Genomic DNA, 13,678 nt, shown 5'->3' on the forward strand with positions numbered 1-13,678 from the left:
TGCACTTCTCCCCGCTCCAAACGTCAATCCGGCTGTGACTTCGCTCATTGGCTAAGAGCTCCGAGAGGGCGTGGCCATTATCGTCGGAAGCTCTTTTCTCCCGCGGATTCTTTTCTCTCCTGTTCTTCAGCTCTCGTTCTCCGCTAGGTGAGCAGCAGCCGAGAGGAACAGGCGCGCTCGCTTACCCGCTTACCCCTTCATTTCTCTCCGAGTGGTTGCACTCTGCCCACGCTCAGAAGCTTCTTTCCGGGTCATCCCCAGCCAAGGTAGGCAGCGTCTCACGCGCAGGATTCACGTGTGTTCGCGCTCGTCGGGAAGGCAAAGTGGCTTGCGGAGGGCGGGTGCTGGGAAAGCCGGCAGCGGCGCTCCCTGCCTCCCTGACAGGGGCCGACACACCGGAAACTGGGCAGCAGCAGCAGCAACAACCCCAGGTGTGGCGGAGCAGAATGCCAAGACAAGCTTACTCGGCTACGAGTGATCGCCAAAAACATGAAGAAGTTGCAAGGCTGGAAGCGGCTCCCCCCCCCCCCCCGACGTTTGCAGAGGAGCCCCCTCTTTTTTTTTTTTAGTAAAATATTTATTAAAGTTTTACAAATTTTATCAAACACAACAATACAAACAAACACAAACAAAAAAAGAACAAGTATAATTTCAAAACCTTATTTTCTTAAAACTTACTTCCCCGACCTCCTCATACCTCCCCTTTCTGCATTCCCCAGAGGAGCCCCCTCTAAGCCGTCAGCAAAGGAGACCCAAAGTACATTAAAAAAAAAAATGTTAAAAGCAACCCCATAAAAGTGAACGTAGCAATTGTTTTGTGTCAAGGAAGCTGTAATTTCAAAGGGAAGGGGTGTGATGGGGTTTGGGTTTGTGATTTATTTATGGCATATTTTGTATTTTTATCTTGCATGTTTATGCTGTTAACCGCCCCGGGATCTACAGAGTATGGGCAGTATACAAATTTGAGAATTTTTTTTTTAAAAAAAGCCATTCTGCACAGTGAGTTTGTTAGGGAGCCTGCTGGATGAGACCGAAAGGATCCCCAGGAGGAGGGAGAGGAAGAGGGGGACAGGAATGCTGTTCACGGCCCTGTTATCTAGCTGTTTTTCTCCATCCTGCAGTCCTGAACATGGCCCTGGCCCTGGCCCTGGGCACCAACCTGAATGATGCTCACCGCCGGTTTCTGCAGGCCTTCCTAACTCTTGGCTTTGTGGAGAGGCCTGAAGCTGCGAAGTTACACCAGTTGTACTGCCAGCTGCACAAGGGTGAGTGGGGGAGTGAGTCCACTGGCAGAGATTAATAGAGGGCTGGGTAGCAGACTAGTCCTCAGGAAGGGAAAAGGAGGCAGGAAGGGCTGTGTGTGTAAGTAAAACCTGTGCTAAGTAATCTTGAGACTCAGCCCCTCTCCCCACATTTGATCCTTTTCTGCTCTTTGATAAGCTGAGCAGGGAAGGCGGTGCTGGCATTATGGCATTCCCCTCCACCATCATCCTCTCCTGTGTGCTCTTAAGCTGTTCCATCTTTCCGTTCCATCTTCTGCTGAGTTCAGTGCAAAAGGTCAGCTGTGTATGTGATGCACAGGGTGTGGGTGGGTGTAATTTGTCATCAAAAGGATCCACAACCTTTCTTCCTTTCCAGGGCTCCAGGGATTTCTTTCACCTAGATCAGTGCCAGTGTCAGAACTGAGGCAGGAGAGGGAGACTGAAGGGGACCCTCCCCTCCCTCCGAGTGTGTAATGAAGAGCCTCTCAGGGTCTGGCAGTGCCCCCTTTCCACCCTCTGCCTCCAAGAGTTAGCAGTCTCGGGTGTGGGGGCTTTTTGTTTTTTTAAAAGCAAGCAGAACTGTAGGCCAGCTGGACCCTAGAGAGATGATAGTTTTAGCTGAGATTTTTTTTTTTAAGTGATTTTGAATTACAGTTTTTTGGGGGGTGGGGGATGACTAATAAATATGCATGCAGGTCCTGTTTCCCAACACTTGCTATGCAAAAATTCACTTATCCAAGCATGAGGAGTTAGTACCCAAAACTCACTATACACACCTCAGATTCATATATCCAAACAGCCAAAGTCTGCCTGCTTCCTTATTTCCTTGTTTGTGCTTTGCTGGTCAGTGACAGCCATTTTTAGCCAGAAACAAGGGAGGGTGGGGGAGAGGGATCAGGAAAAAAAAACAGTTTTTCCTTTGCTGGTCGGCTGCAGCCATTTCAGGAAGAAAACATGGATGGGGGTGGGGAGAGAGATTGGATAAATCTTGGATTGGAAATGTTCCCATAGGAATCAATGGAAATTGTGAACTTGTTATGTGACTGCTCTCCTTTTCCTTATATTCTCACCTCTCTTTATTTTCCCTCCTCCACAGTCCATTATGCACCTGATAAGTTGGATGACTTCATCAACACTTTGAATGGTCAGCTGCAGCCTTTGTCTTTGGAGATCAGGAAAGGAATATCGGAAGAAAATGGGAGAACATATTATGCTTTGGTAAGGCAGGGTTGGCTGTCACCTGGTGTCTTTTCCTTGTAATTTGAAATTGGGAAGGGTGGGATCTGGGGAGAGTCGCATGCTGCTGCTGGATCACAATGTCCCCTTGACAAGGAATCCAAGAGGCACATCCTTCCCCTCATTCTACACCCTTGCTGGATGGTGGCAGGACTGCTCCAGAGGCTGGAGGCTCTGCCACAGGAACTGAGATGAGCCAATAGCTGCAGGAATAAAAAAGGAGCCCAGCAAGGGGATTCCTGGTGCAGTGAGGTAAGGCTTGGTGCTTGCCTCCTTCAAAGAAGCTTTGCCCATGGGAGGGGCCAGCCACGTCTGGGCTGTGGCTGCCAGGGAGACAGCGTCAAAGAATCCTCTTGGCTAGGAGCTCAGAAGCTGCCCGGTGTCTCCTTTATCACACTTGCTTTCTCCCCCAGGTGAATCTGGCTGAAACTGAGATCACCCTAATGGCAAGCGACTACTCTGAAAATGAGCTGGAATTGTTCAAGAAGACTGTAAGCATGGAAACCTTGAGTGCGCAAACATGGCTGAATCTGTAGCAGATTGCTGCCTGCCTACCTGCTGGCCAGCCTCCTAAGTGGCCCAGATTCAGTGGCCCCCAGTAGCCACGGGGGGACTCACTTTCTGGACTTGGCCTCTGCTCCCTAGCTTGTCCATGTTTTGGGAATCTCACGGGTCTTGGGAGGGTGAAATGCAGCCCTCTGCATCCAATGTGCTTAATGCAGTGTTTTTTTCTGGGGGTACACAATACCGGCACCTCCCCCCATGTTATAAGTGCGGTACTTACTGTCACAACTTCATGGTGAGTACCGGCACCTTTTTGCCTAAAAAAAAAAGGAGAAGCATTGGCTTAATGAAATACAAAGCCAGGAGTCTACTATCCTCCTGCTAGCTGGCCAGAAGGACGTGGCCCCTGTGATGTCCTTTGCTCACTTAGGAAAGGGGTTTTCCATCTGCAGATGGATCTGATTGTGCTGTCTAGCAACGGCTTTGCCTCCTCCACGGAGATCCTGAACCTGGCTGACCAGCTGAAGCCAAAGAAGATGAAGAAGTTGGAAGCTGAGCTAGTACTGCAGCGGCTGGTGCAGGATAAGTGGCTCTCCGAGGTACGGGAATGTGGGTGGGGAGCTGGAGTGGGCAGGTCCACTTGGGCCCCCTTGCCTTCCCTTGATGTGGGGGTGATTGAGCCACAAGGGGTGTAACTGGGCCTCTGCTCTCTCGCAGAAAGAGGGAGAGTACACTTTGCACCTGCGCTGCGTCCTGGAGCTGGAGCAGTACATCCTCCGCCACTACCAGGACTCTGCCCGCAAGTGCCACGTCTGCCACAGCCTCTCCATCCAGGTCAGGAGGCCCACATCAGCTGGTGGTGTATGTGGGATGGGCAAGGCTTGGGGATGGGGGAGCAGTGGCCAGGAGTTCCTCTGTGCAGTGCCACCTCCCCTGCAGCTTAAAACCAGCCTTGTGGAGAGGCTGATTAGTGTTAACCACCCTTGGCCTCCAGGCGCCTTACTGCTGCTCAGCCCTGAGGCTGATCATCTTACAAAGGCCATCTGCCTCCCATTCACAGCAGCTTTTCCCTTTCAGAGCCAAGTCTGTGAGGACTGTGGAATCGCCATGCACTTGCCTTGCCTTGCCAAATATTTCCAAGCCCAAAAGGAACCTCGTTGCCCTAACTGCAAGCAGTTCTGGCCACATCAGATTCCAGGTAACACCCCTGAAGAGTGCCTCCCCAGAAAAGCATGACCAGTTTCGTGCCAGGGGTGGGAATGGGGAGACGACAGCAGCCTGCTCTCCTTCTGGTCCACTGTCTGCCTTTCATGACATTCTGGGATTAACCCAAGGACTTCTTTGCTTTAGTGAACTGGCAGATTTCCTGGAAGCGATACAGCTTCTTGCATATGAGATAAAGAGGATCATTTGTGTACAGTGGTACCTCGGGTTACATACTGTGATGGGATGATGAGCTGCTTGTGCGTAAAATCGTAGTCCCTCAGAGTTTGTGCAACCCCACAAACCTCTGTGTGTGACAGAGCTCCTCAGACATGTCTGCTCTAATCACTTGCAGATTCCGACAGTGGTTGTTTTCGGAATCGTTTCCAGCATAAGAGTTCCTTAACGGAAACACGTCTTCTGGACTCACGGCGTGACAGTTTCCGGCGAGGCGTGGGTCTCCCTATGGGAGCTTCAGATACCTCCCCACTGTTCTCGCTGGAAGTGTCTCTGAGCCCTCCCACCTGCTCGCATTCCCTCAGAGATCCACTCCTCCCCCTGCTGGTTCCTGCTTCAGCTGTTGATTCTCTCCCAACCTCCCTGAGCCCCTCCACCACCTGTTCCTCCGATGGCAGTTCCCTGACACATACGCTTCAGGTTACAGTCTCCGCTAACCCAGAAATAGTGCTTCAGGTTAAGAAATTTGCTTCAGGATGAGAACAGAAATCGTGCTCCGGCAGCGCGGCAGGAGCAGGAGGCCCCATTAGCTAAAGTGGTGCTTCAGGTTAAGTATGGACCTCCGGAACGAATTAAGTACTTAATCCGAGGTACCACTGTAGAATGTATTCTTCTAGATTTCTAGCAGAACCCCCTCTCAAAGTTCACGGAAAGCTCACCCTCCCGGAAGCAGCTAGCAAACTAGAGCCAAATTTCATCTCATTTGATGGATTCTATTTCTTGCCCTCAGGCTGGGAGGGAAAAGGATCTCTGTTGGGTCGGGCTTTCTTTTGGCCAACAGGGAAAGTTCTGCCTGTCAGAAACTGGTACATAAATGGGTCGAGGGTGAAAGTGGAGGTGGGAATGGTCCCAAAGGCCATGGTAAGGTAATCAAACTCTTATTCAGCCCATTCTGTATTTTTCCATCTCCACCACAGAGATCAACCTACCAGGACCTTCTGGGCTCTCAAGCACTCCACAGGAGACCCGGAGGAGTGCCGCCTCCCCAATGGCCCAGAGGCGGCAGTAAGACTTCTCCAGACCCTTGTTGGAGAAGTACAGACAAGCAACTGTTACTGGGGCCCAGCACAGCTGCTCTATATTTGCATAATTTAAGTGTCTGAAATGCATATATTGTGATATATTTTTTTCCTCAGGATCCAGCCTGTCTCACAATTTTTTCTTTCCTTTTTTACTATTTATGTAAAGCTTTTTTAAAATAAAAAATACAGGGTTTTTATTTATTTTCAAGCTATAAAAGCACATACAATACCTTTCCTGGCAACTGCATGACCGTATATTTAGCAAAGTTTTTAAAGGTCTTATGAGGGTGACTGGGCCTCAACTCTGCTCCTTCCCAAAGCTGTCCTCGGTATCTTTTTGTTTTTGAAAGATAACGTAACCCTCTTGGAACACCATAACTTGTGAGCATCTCAAGAAGCTGAATGTTGCAGGATTCAGGACGGACTGCTTCATGCAACACATAGTTAAAACTCTCTCCTGCAGGAGCCAGTGGGGGCCAGTAACCTAGAGATGGCTCTAAAACAAGAGGGTCACCAATGGCTACTAGCCAGGAAGGCTAGGCTCTCTCCTTCCACATTTCGTGGCAGCAATGCTTCTAAAAAATCAGTAGCTGGCAGGCACAGGAGGGGAGATTTGCTCTTGTCCTTGGGTCCTGCTTGCGGGTTTCCCATTCAGATGTCTGGTCAGCCACTGTGAGAACAGGATGCTGCGCTAGATGGGACACTGGCCTGACCAAGAAGGCTCTTCATGTTCTCATGAACAAAGGAAGCTCCAGTCCCCAGCAGGGGTTGTTCCTAGCCCTACTTTCAGAAGGCAGAGTTTGAACTCTGGACTGTGTGGAAAACAGACACTTTTGCCCTCCCCCAACCCCAAATTTAAAGAAATCGCAATTCCTCCTTGTAACTTGCATTTGTGGGGTTGGTGAGGGCATGATGAATCTACAGAGAGACTTCCCTCCGCCATGACTAAGGACTTCTTTGCCCATCTTGCACAAGATCTGAGCCCTTCAGACTTTGTAAAGCAGTATTATAGAATCAGAATTGTAGAGTTGGAAGGGATCCCAAGAGTCATCTAGTCCAACCTGCAATGCAAGAAACCTTTTGCCCAACATGTATTGCAGGGGCTCTAGTCATGAGTGCATCAGTTTCATTAGAGCCTCCACCAAGAAAATAGAATCAAAATGGTGAGCTTTCTGTCTCCCTTGACCAAGCAGGTTGTGCTAGATCAGCAAAAGCAATTGAATTCACAACACATAATTTAAATATTAATTTGTATTCTGTTGTCCTTTGAGAAAGGTTTTAAGAGAGCCCTTTTTAATAAAACCCAAAGAGGGACAAGTCACTATTTTAGCCCCTTCAGAAAACTGCATCTTTGATGCCCTTGATCCTCAACCACAGCAGTTGAACTGTGTGTCACAGCCCTTGCTGCTTCCTGGCAGCTCCTTCCTTCATCTTGTCTGAAGTCCCTGAGCAGAAGAGTCCTCCCTTGTTCCCAGCAGACGCTACGACCACCAGAAGCTGACGGAGAAACTTGTGTCCAGGGACCGCACATAGTGCCAGTAGCTAACTGGGATGAACAGAACTTCTCCAGGGCTCAAGATGCAATCTTGAAATGCAGCTGCTTTGAAGTTGGGGAATTTCACCAAGTCAGGGTCTTCCACATCCACCTGGAAATGAAAGAGAAAATGCTGTCTTAATATAATTCAGACAGGACTATCCATGGTTGTCTCATTCTTTGCCTCAAGAGGCTTACAATTTAGGTGACAGGAGAGAGGGGCAGGATGTGGAGGGAAGCAGGGAAGAGGTGAGTGTTGGGAGCTTGGATGCAGTTGGGGATGGGAAATAGGATACGGTGCCAATTTTTAGGGTGAACATGATTTGCTTCATGGAATAATTCAGCCCACATTAAGAGGAACCGACTTTACTAGGTGCCCACCTGGCTGGTGTTGTGAAGGAGGTGGCCTTCATGTGGATAAAGGTTTTCAGATTCCTGAGGAGAATACAGACGGACATATTTCCGTCCCATTACCTGGAGAAAGGAATGTTGAAACATTTGTCAATAATCCAAGCTCAACTTTTCTAACTAGCATTCCTTTGCTTGGTGTCCGGAGTGTGCCCTGACACACAGGATTTCTGCAAATGGGGTCTTGCCATCATTTGCAGAAAAAGGAGCCCAGACATCCCCGTCCAAAGTTTGCAGGCCAACAATAGGCACTTTCCCCTGCCCCAGTGCCTTTCTAATTTCAGTTCTCAGCACTCCCTCTCTGCTCTTCTCCTTGACAGCCCATCAGCACCTCAGTCCACCTGAGACAGGGAGCCCCTTGGCATCAGCTTCCCAAACTGGGATCTCTGGCTGCAGAGAGCCTTCCCATGGTAACTAGAGGGAAGCTTCCTCTGGTGACTGTTGTTGCTGCCACCCCTAGAGCAGGAAGCAGCCTCCCTTGAAAGGCAGGAGGATACAGAAGTCCTGCCTCTGATTGGCAACTGCCCTCCTTAGCCCCCGCACTGCAGGCTGCCACGGAGGCCCTACCTGGACTAAGAAGTTCTGCTGCGGGTCCTGATGCAGAGGGGAGACAGTCCCTGGTGGACCAAACCAGGCGTTGACAGTGATGTCCTCTTCGTCTCCTTCACCCAGGCAGCAATAGTCAGGGATGCCAATATCCAGCTTCAGCTCTGGGATCTGGCAGAAAATTGGTTAGAAAGGAAAGCGGGGAAAGAGGTTCTCATCGTACACAAGCTTGACATTTATTTAAAGCATTTATAACCTGCCGTCTATTTTGTTTGCGATCTTCGGATGAAAAGTGGCAAATAAATAAAATAATAATAATCCAAAGATGGCTCATGGCAACCATTAAAACAAGACCACAAGATAAGAGATGGTGAGGCAAAGGATGGAAACAGAAAAAGGCGGAGTTTCAGGCATCAACCACTTGGGCAAAGCAAATGCCTGCAGAAAAGGGAAGAGGCTTTGCAAAGTGCCAGGAGGCAGCTATCAAGGAAGGGGCAAGACGGGTCAGAGCACAGAAAAGGCCTGATCCTGCACCTCAGCCAAGGCTTTACTAGTGTGGGTGGCGAAGGGACAGCATTCAAACCAAACAAGGTCTCCCTATGTTCCAGCATTAATTGTTATGGGGATTCTCTGCTGGGGCCAGGTTGGGGGGGGGAGCTGCTCTATACAGTCTTGGGTTCCCTCCTCCCCTGCTTCCTCAGGACATCAGGAGAACAGCTGGCAACAGGATGTTGGCTGGCATTAAACAACATGAGTTTGATTAGCTAGAAGTGACTCAGTGGGTTTTGGCAGACAGCCCACCTTGAGTCAGGAAGGAGTTTTCCCACCAAGTGGATTGGACACCTACGAGAGGAGAGGTCTACTGTGATGCTCGCAGCCCTTTGCACACGTCTCTGAAACCTGTTTGGCCCACGTGCCTCCTCCCATGGACTGTGGAGGATGCCTGGGGTGGAGTTTCCAGAGAAATGCTTCCCTGAAAGGCGTGGGTGGCACTTTGGATCATTTCCAGATATGAAATTTTGGGGGTGGGAAATTCACTGCATTCTGGTGAACCCGGCATCTGTTTCCTCCCATCAAATAGGAACTAGAAGAACTATCCCTTTGGTTTACCTGGTCAAAGAGCTGGTGCTGAGCAAGGTATCCCTTGTGGTCCTGCAAACAGAAGGGGGGGGGGAACAACAGAGAGAGAGGAGTGAGTGGAAATCCTCTACATACAGAAAAGTCAACTGAACAGCAGCAAACAATTTGGTGGGGAGTCCAGAGCCCCAGCCCACAAACTCTACCACTCACTGGTCAGCTCCCTGCTCCCCACCCCAAGGAGCTCTGCCAGGCTTGCCCTCCCTTTCCCAGTCTCATTGCAGCCTTCCATGTTACTCAAAAGCTGGCAGTTGCTCACATAAATAAGTTCACTAATATTTTATTTAAGGAGACACCTTTCCTGCTTGCTGGGTTCCCAGGGCGGAATACAACAATGGAGTTAACACAAACTCAACCCAGCATAATTTGTCCTGCTCTTCCCAGCCAGGTTGTTTTGTGGGAGGGAGAAGAACCAGACCTCATTCTCAATATACTGTCTGATGAAGTCATCCACGGTCATGAGGGTCTGGGACCACTCCTCATCTGTGTAGCGCGATCCAAGCTCCACAGGGACTGTGCGGCTGCCGGCCACCTGGCGGATGTAGCTCACGCTGCAACAAAGGAAGAAGAATCAATGGCAGGGCTCTCTCTCTGTGTGCCCACCCTGTTTCCAAAGGCCCTGTTCCCTCTTCCTCAGGCAGAGTGGTTTACAGTTCTTTTTGTTCTTTCCTCTCCTACATGGGGGAAGTGCCAGCGGGAACTTGCAACACTTTGTGTATTTTTTGAGTATTTGACCTGGCTGGCTCAGGGCACCGTCTAGTAACTCACAGATGAAGTTACTTCTGTTACAATCTGCCTGTGATCATACATCTTGGGATATCTGCCATCCCTTGGAGGAACTTTGACCTGAATAGCAAGCAGGCAGAGGGAAAGGTCAGGCTGGTGTAATTTCCGATCCTTCGCTGTGTTTTCCTGATAGCACAAGTTCTGATCCACTCCTCTGTGAACCCCCTGGAATTTCACTGTCAGGCTTGCCAGGGCAAATATTATGGTAGCCAAAAGCTAAACTGAGCACAGGCAAAAATCAAGCCCTGCGGTTCCAGCAGTGCAGAATGCAGGCCCAAAACAGGCTTCCTGCCTTTAGCTCAGGGGCAGAGAGAGCATCCTCTTACAGAAGACAAACTGGAGAGGATGCATGATGTCAGGAGCCCCTCCAGCCCCACACCCAATAATTTGGCAGCAGATGCTGCCTCCATTGGGCAAAACCTTTCCCTGTCCTGGAGGCAGCCACCCACCCTCTACCTGCTCTCTTGCCCTCACCTCCACTTTCTCAGGCAAGGCCAGTGGTCCACAACCCCCTCCAAGACAACTGGCTTTTGAGGGGTTAGGTAACTGTCCCGGAACTGTTCCAGCGATGGGCAGAGAAGCTGTGGGACAGCAGTTTCTGGGGCTATAGCAGGGGCTGCTGGGGTGATGTCCGTCCGGATTTTCTGCAACAAGGAGCAGGTGGTTAGTTCTGCTTCTTGTTTCACTGGCAGGGGGCTCAGTGTGGGTTGGCCACACTGCACCTGCACACACTGGGAAAAGGAAGGCTTAATCTGCTTCAGTCCTTGAGGTGTGCCAAGGGAAAAGGCCATCACTGGCCATGAAAGGGGCTCTGCTGTGCGGGAGGCGGCAATGCTTCTGAGGACCAGTTGCTGGAGACCGCAGAAGGGGGTTGATCTTGAGCTGGGGTGCTGCTTCTGAGGGACTGGGGGCTTCCCCTTGGGACACCCGACTGGGGGACCTGGCTGGCCATCCTGCAAGAACAGGAGGCTGCAGTAGACGGGCTCGCCTTTTGCTCGATCCAGCTACAGCGAGGCTCGCCTTCGAGGAGAGGGGAGCTGTTCTTGCAGACGGGAAGGGGGTGGGCAAGGGTGCCCTTGGCAAGCTGGTACCTTCTTCGGGGGTGCTCTGGCGCGGGCTGTCGCTGCTGGCTCCTCGGATGGCAGGTGCCGCTGGAGGACGGGGACCAGCCTGCCCATGACGTCGTCCAGGACAGGCGCGCCGAGCAGGAGGCTTAGGTCGCATAGGCGCAGCGCCTCCCGACTGGCCCCTCGTGCCCGACACAGGCTCAGCACGCGGAAGAGGCAGCCCAGCGCCCACGCCCGCCGCCACACGGCGCTCACCGCCCGCCACGGGCCCACGTGCAGCCGCTCCCAAGAGTAGTCGCAGACCTGCTCGCCCAGCTCCAGGCAGGCTCGGCGGGCTCTCTCCGAGCCCAGAGACTCCGAGCCCAGAGACTCCTCGCCCGCATCGCCCGGGTACACCAAGGCGGCCGCCTCCTCCAGCAGCAGCGCCACGCGGGCCCCCTCCGCCCCCAGCCCCAGCGATCCCAGCCCCAGCCCGGCCCGTGTGCTCGGGAGCAGAGCCCGCACCGCCGCCCAGCAGGCAGCAGCACTTGGTGACTCCTGCTCCGAAGCAGCAGCCATGGCCGGGCCCGGCGGGAGGGAAGGAGGCAGGGAGGAGAGAACCACTCAGGGGCCACGAGGAGCCCTCTCACTAGAGGTGAGCTGCCCTTGGACAGGGAAGCTCCATGCCACCCGGCGGGCGGAGGAGCTGGGCCGCTGGAGGTAGACTGCCCCTGGACAGGGAGGCTCTACTTGGCTGCGCAGGTGTCTTTCTCACCTCCCGCCACACGCCTGCGCAGAACAATGCCGGTTCTCTAGAGCACAGAAACAAACACAATCCCGGTTTGGGGGTGTGGGACTTCCGGGTTCCACATTTCGCAAGCCGTGATCAAGCGTTTCTAAGTGTTTCTTACAACAGCCCTGCAGTGAAGTTCAGTGCTAATCTTACGGCGGCGTCGCAAATCCAGGCACCGCGGGAAACCAAAACGCCTCCAAAGATGAACAAGCAGAAATGTGTACTCTGCACGGGAGTCTAATTGACATAAGTTTATGGGAGCGTTCTCACGCATCCCGCGCCTGCGCAACGAGAGCGCCCTTTCCCTTTGCTCCGCCCACAGGCGTCCCCGGCCTCATTTCCTCTAAGCTCACGCGCGGCAGGGGCCGCTCGTTTACCGTAGAACTGCAAACGTATAGACTAGCCCTGGGGAGAGCGGCTTCTGGGATCAGGCGTCTTGTCCTCCCCAACCGCCAGGAGAGGCGGCTCCACTCGGAGTCCATCCATGTTTGTTTTCTTGACCGCCTGTTTATTTGTAACATTTAAAACATTCGCCCGGTCTCTGAAAATGCAAATGCAGCCCCTCGGTTTTCTCCCCACATTTCGTACCAAGGGAGGGCTGCCGGGGCACGACAGTCTTGCAGTGCAGCCCACCCTTGAGTGCCTGTGCACGCGAAGCAAAGGTGCAATGCTGCAGCCCTGCGCGAAGCCTCTCCCTGTAGCAAAAAGGCCCCCTGCCCCCGGCAGCGGTTCTGCCCGGGCTCAGCACCCCCCTTCCCCGCCAGAGGGTCGAAGGCGTCGACCTCCCGCCCTCGGCTCCTGCCCCGGGCTGCCGCTTCCTCCCCCCCCCGAAGTACAGTAGAGAGACGGACAAATCCCGACCCCCTCCTACTGCCAAGTCCCTCCCCCCACATTCATTTGCAGGCTAGCAGCGCATGTTTAGAATCTTTTTGCTGAAATATGTTTTTTAGCTCCATTTTATTGTATTTTGTTTGTATGTTTTACTTACATCGTCCTGTGCTCATCTGAGGAGGGATGGTGAAAAAATTAAGCAGACCAGGCTTTCCAGGGCGTTGTATTGAGGCATTATTTCCTTGCTTCTTCGGTGTCAAGTACTGCCTGGGCCAGGGGTCAGCAAACTTTTTCAGCAGGGGGCCGGTCCACTGTCCCTCAGGCCTTCTGGGAGGCTGGACTATTGGGGGGGGGGGATGAACGAATTCCTATGCCCCACAAAAACCCAGAGATGCATTTAAATTCAGCTCATGTAAAAACACGCTGATTCCCAGACCGTCCGTGGGCCGGATTTAGAAGGCGACTGGGCCAGATCCGGCCCCTGGTCCTTCGTTTGCCTACCCATGGCCTGGGCAGTGCAGTTTCTACCATGCGTGCATTTGTATTCTGCACCCTCAACAGGACTAGCAGCTTGCCTCAACATTGTTCAGATCTCCAAGAACAGCCTCTTTTGACTGGCCTCCACACCGCTCACTTCAATGAATTTTGATCCAGGAGAGCTGCTTCGGTGCTCAGGTTCTTCTTTTGGGCTTCCCATAGGGGCATCTGGTTGGCCACTGTGAGAACAGGAGGCTGGGCTAGATGGGCCCCCAAAATCTGGGCAGCAATGAAATGCAGGGTCAGGACTGAGGGAGGCTGACCAAAAACGATGTTGCATGGACATGCTCCAGGTTTCTCAGTGGGGATGGGTTTCCCCTTAACCTACTGTAGCCACCAGTCCATGCTCCTTTGCTTCATCAGACAGCACATTAAGATGATGGTGAAGAGATTCAGGAGACCAGCAGCAAAATTCCTGTCCTCTTCTGGCAAGAGCAGGCTTTGAACAGAGTTAATGTAAAAATTGTGATATCTGATTGAATATTAGCTATTAGATATAGATACTGATTTTATTCTGACTGCCCTAATATTAATCACATTTACCCTTTCAGACAGAATGTATTAGGCTTGATCTTTGTGTGCCTCATGCCATCCTC

The 13,678-nt window shown here is 51.9% G+C and overlaps 2 protein-coding genes across 2 annotated transcripts; one reads left to right on the forward strand and one right to left on the reverse strand.

Moving 5' to 3' along the window:
• Window positions 1-125: 125 nt before the first annotated feature.
• Window positions 126-5,665, forward strand: NSMCE1 (NSE1 homolog, SMC5-SMC6 complex component). The gene is made up of 8 exons (XM_082199404.1): window positions 126-266; window positions 1,122-1,265; window positions 2,359-2,480; window positions 2,912-2,989; window positions 3,455-3,601; window positions 3,720-3,836; window positions 4,080-4,200; window positions 5,360-5,665. Exons 2-8 carry the CDS (start codon window positions 1,130-1,132, stop codon window positions 5,449-5,451), a joined length of 813 nt encoding a protein of 270 aa, XP_082055530.1. The 5' UTR covers window positions 126-266; window positions 1,122-1,129; the 3' UTR covers window positions 5,452-5,665.
• Window positions 5,666-6,700: 1,035 nt separating this feature from the next.
• On the reverse strand, window positions 6,701-11,945 carry KDM8 (lysine demethylase 8). The gene is made up of 7 exons (XM_082199375.1): window positions 10,967-11,945; window positions 10,350-10,519; window positions 9,508-9,640; window positions 9,063-9,104; window positions 7,974-8,123; window positions 7,380-7,472; window positions 6,701-7,110 (listed from the first exon to the last, which is right to left on the reverse strand). The coding sequence occupies exons 1-7, from the start codon at window positions 11,498-11,500 to the stop codon at window positions 6,946-6,948; spliced, it is 1,287 nt and encodes a 428-aa protein (XP_082055501.1). The 5' UTR covers window positions 11,501-11,945; the 3' UTR covers window positions 6,701-6,945.
• Window positions 11,946-13,678: the final 1,733 nt, after the last annotated feature.

Source organism: Podarcis vaucheri (assembly GCF_965113315.1).
Source record: "Podarcis vaucheri genome assembly, chromosome: 14".
In the NCBI taxonomy this organism is placed as follows: domain Eukaryota; kingdom Metazoa; phylum Chordata; class Lepidosauria; order Squamata; family Lacertidae; genus Podarcis; species Podarcis vaucheri.

What these genes read in the sequence shown, in the direction of transcription:
- NSMCE1 (XM_082199404.1), top strand. Translation starts at nt 1,130, where the DNA reads ATGGCCCTGGCCCTGGCCCTGGGCACCAACCTGAATGATGCTCACCGC. An exon ending in GTACTGCCAGCTGCACAAGG is followed by an intron (nt 1,266 to 2,358) that starts GTGAGTGGGGGA and finishes CCTCCTCCACAG; the next exon opens with TCCATTATGCACCTGATAAG. An exon ending in CTGGCCACATCAGATTCCAG is followed by an intron (nt 4,201 to 5,359) that starts GTAACACCCCTG and finishes TCTCCACCACAG; the next exon opens with AGATCAACCTACCAGGACCT.
- KDM8 (XM_082199375.1), bottom strand. Translation starts at nt 11,500, where the DNA reads ATGGCTGCTGCTTCGGAGCAGGAGTCACCAAGTGCTGCTGCCTGCTGG. An exon ending in CCTTGCCTGAGAAAGTGGAG is followed by an intron (nt 9,641 to 10,349) that starts GTGAGGGCAAGA and finishes CCTTTGTTGCAG; the next exon opens with CGTGAGCTACATCCGCCAGG. An exon ending in AGCAGAACTTCTTAGTCCAG is followed by an intron (nt 7,473 to 7,973) that starts GTAGGGCCTCCG and finishes TCCTTTCTCCAG; the next exon opens with GTAATGGGACGGAAATATGT.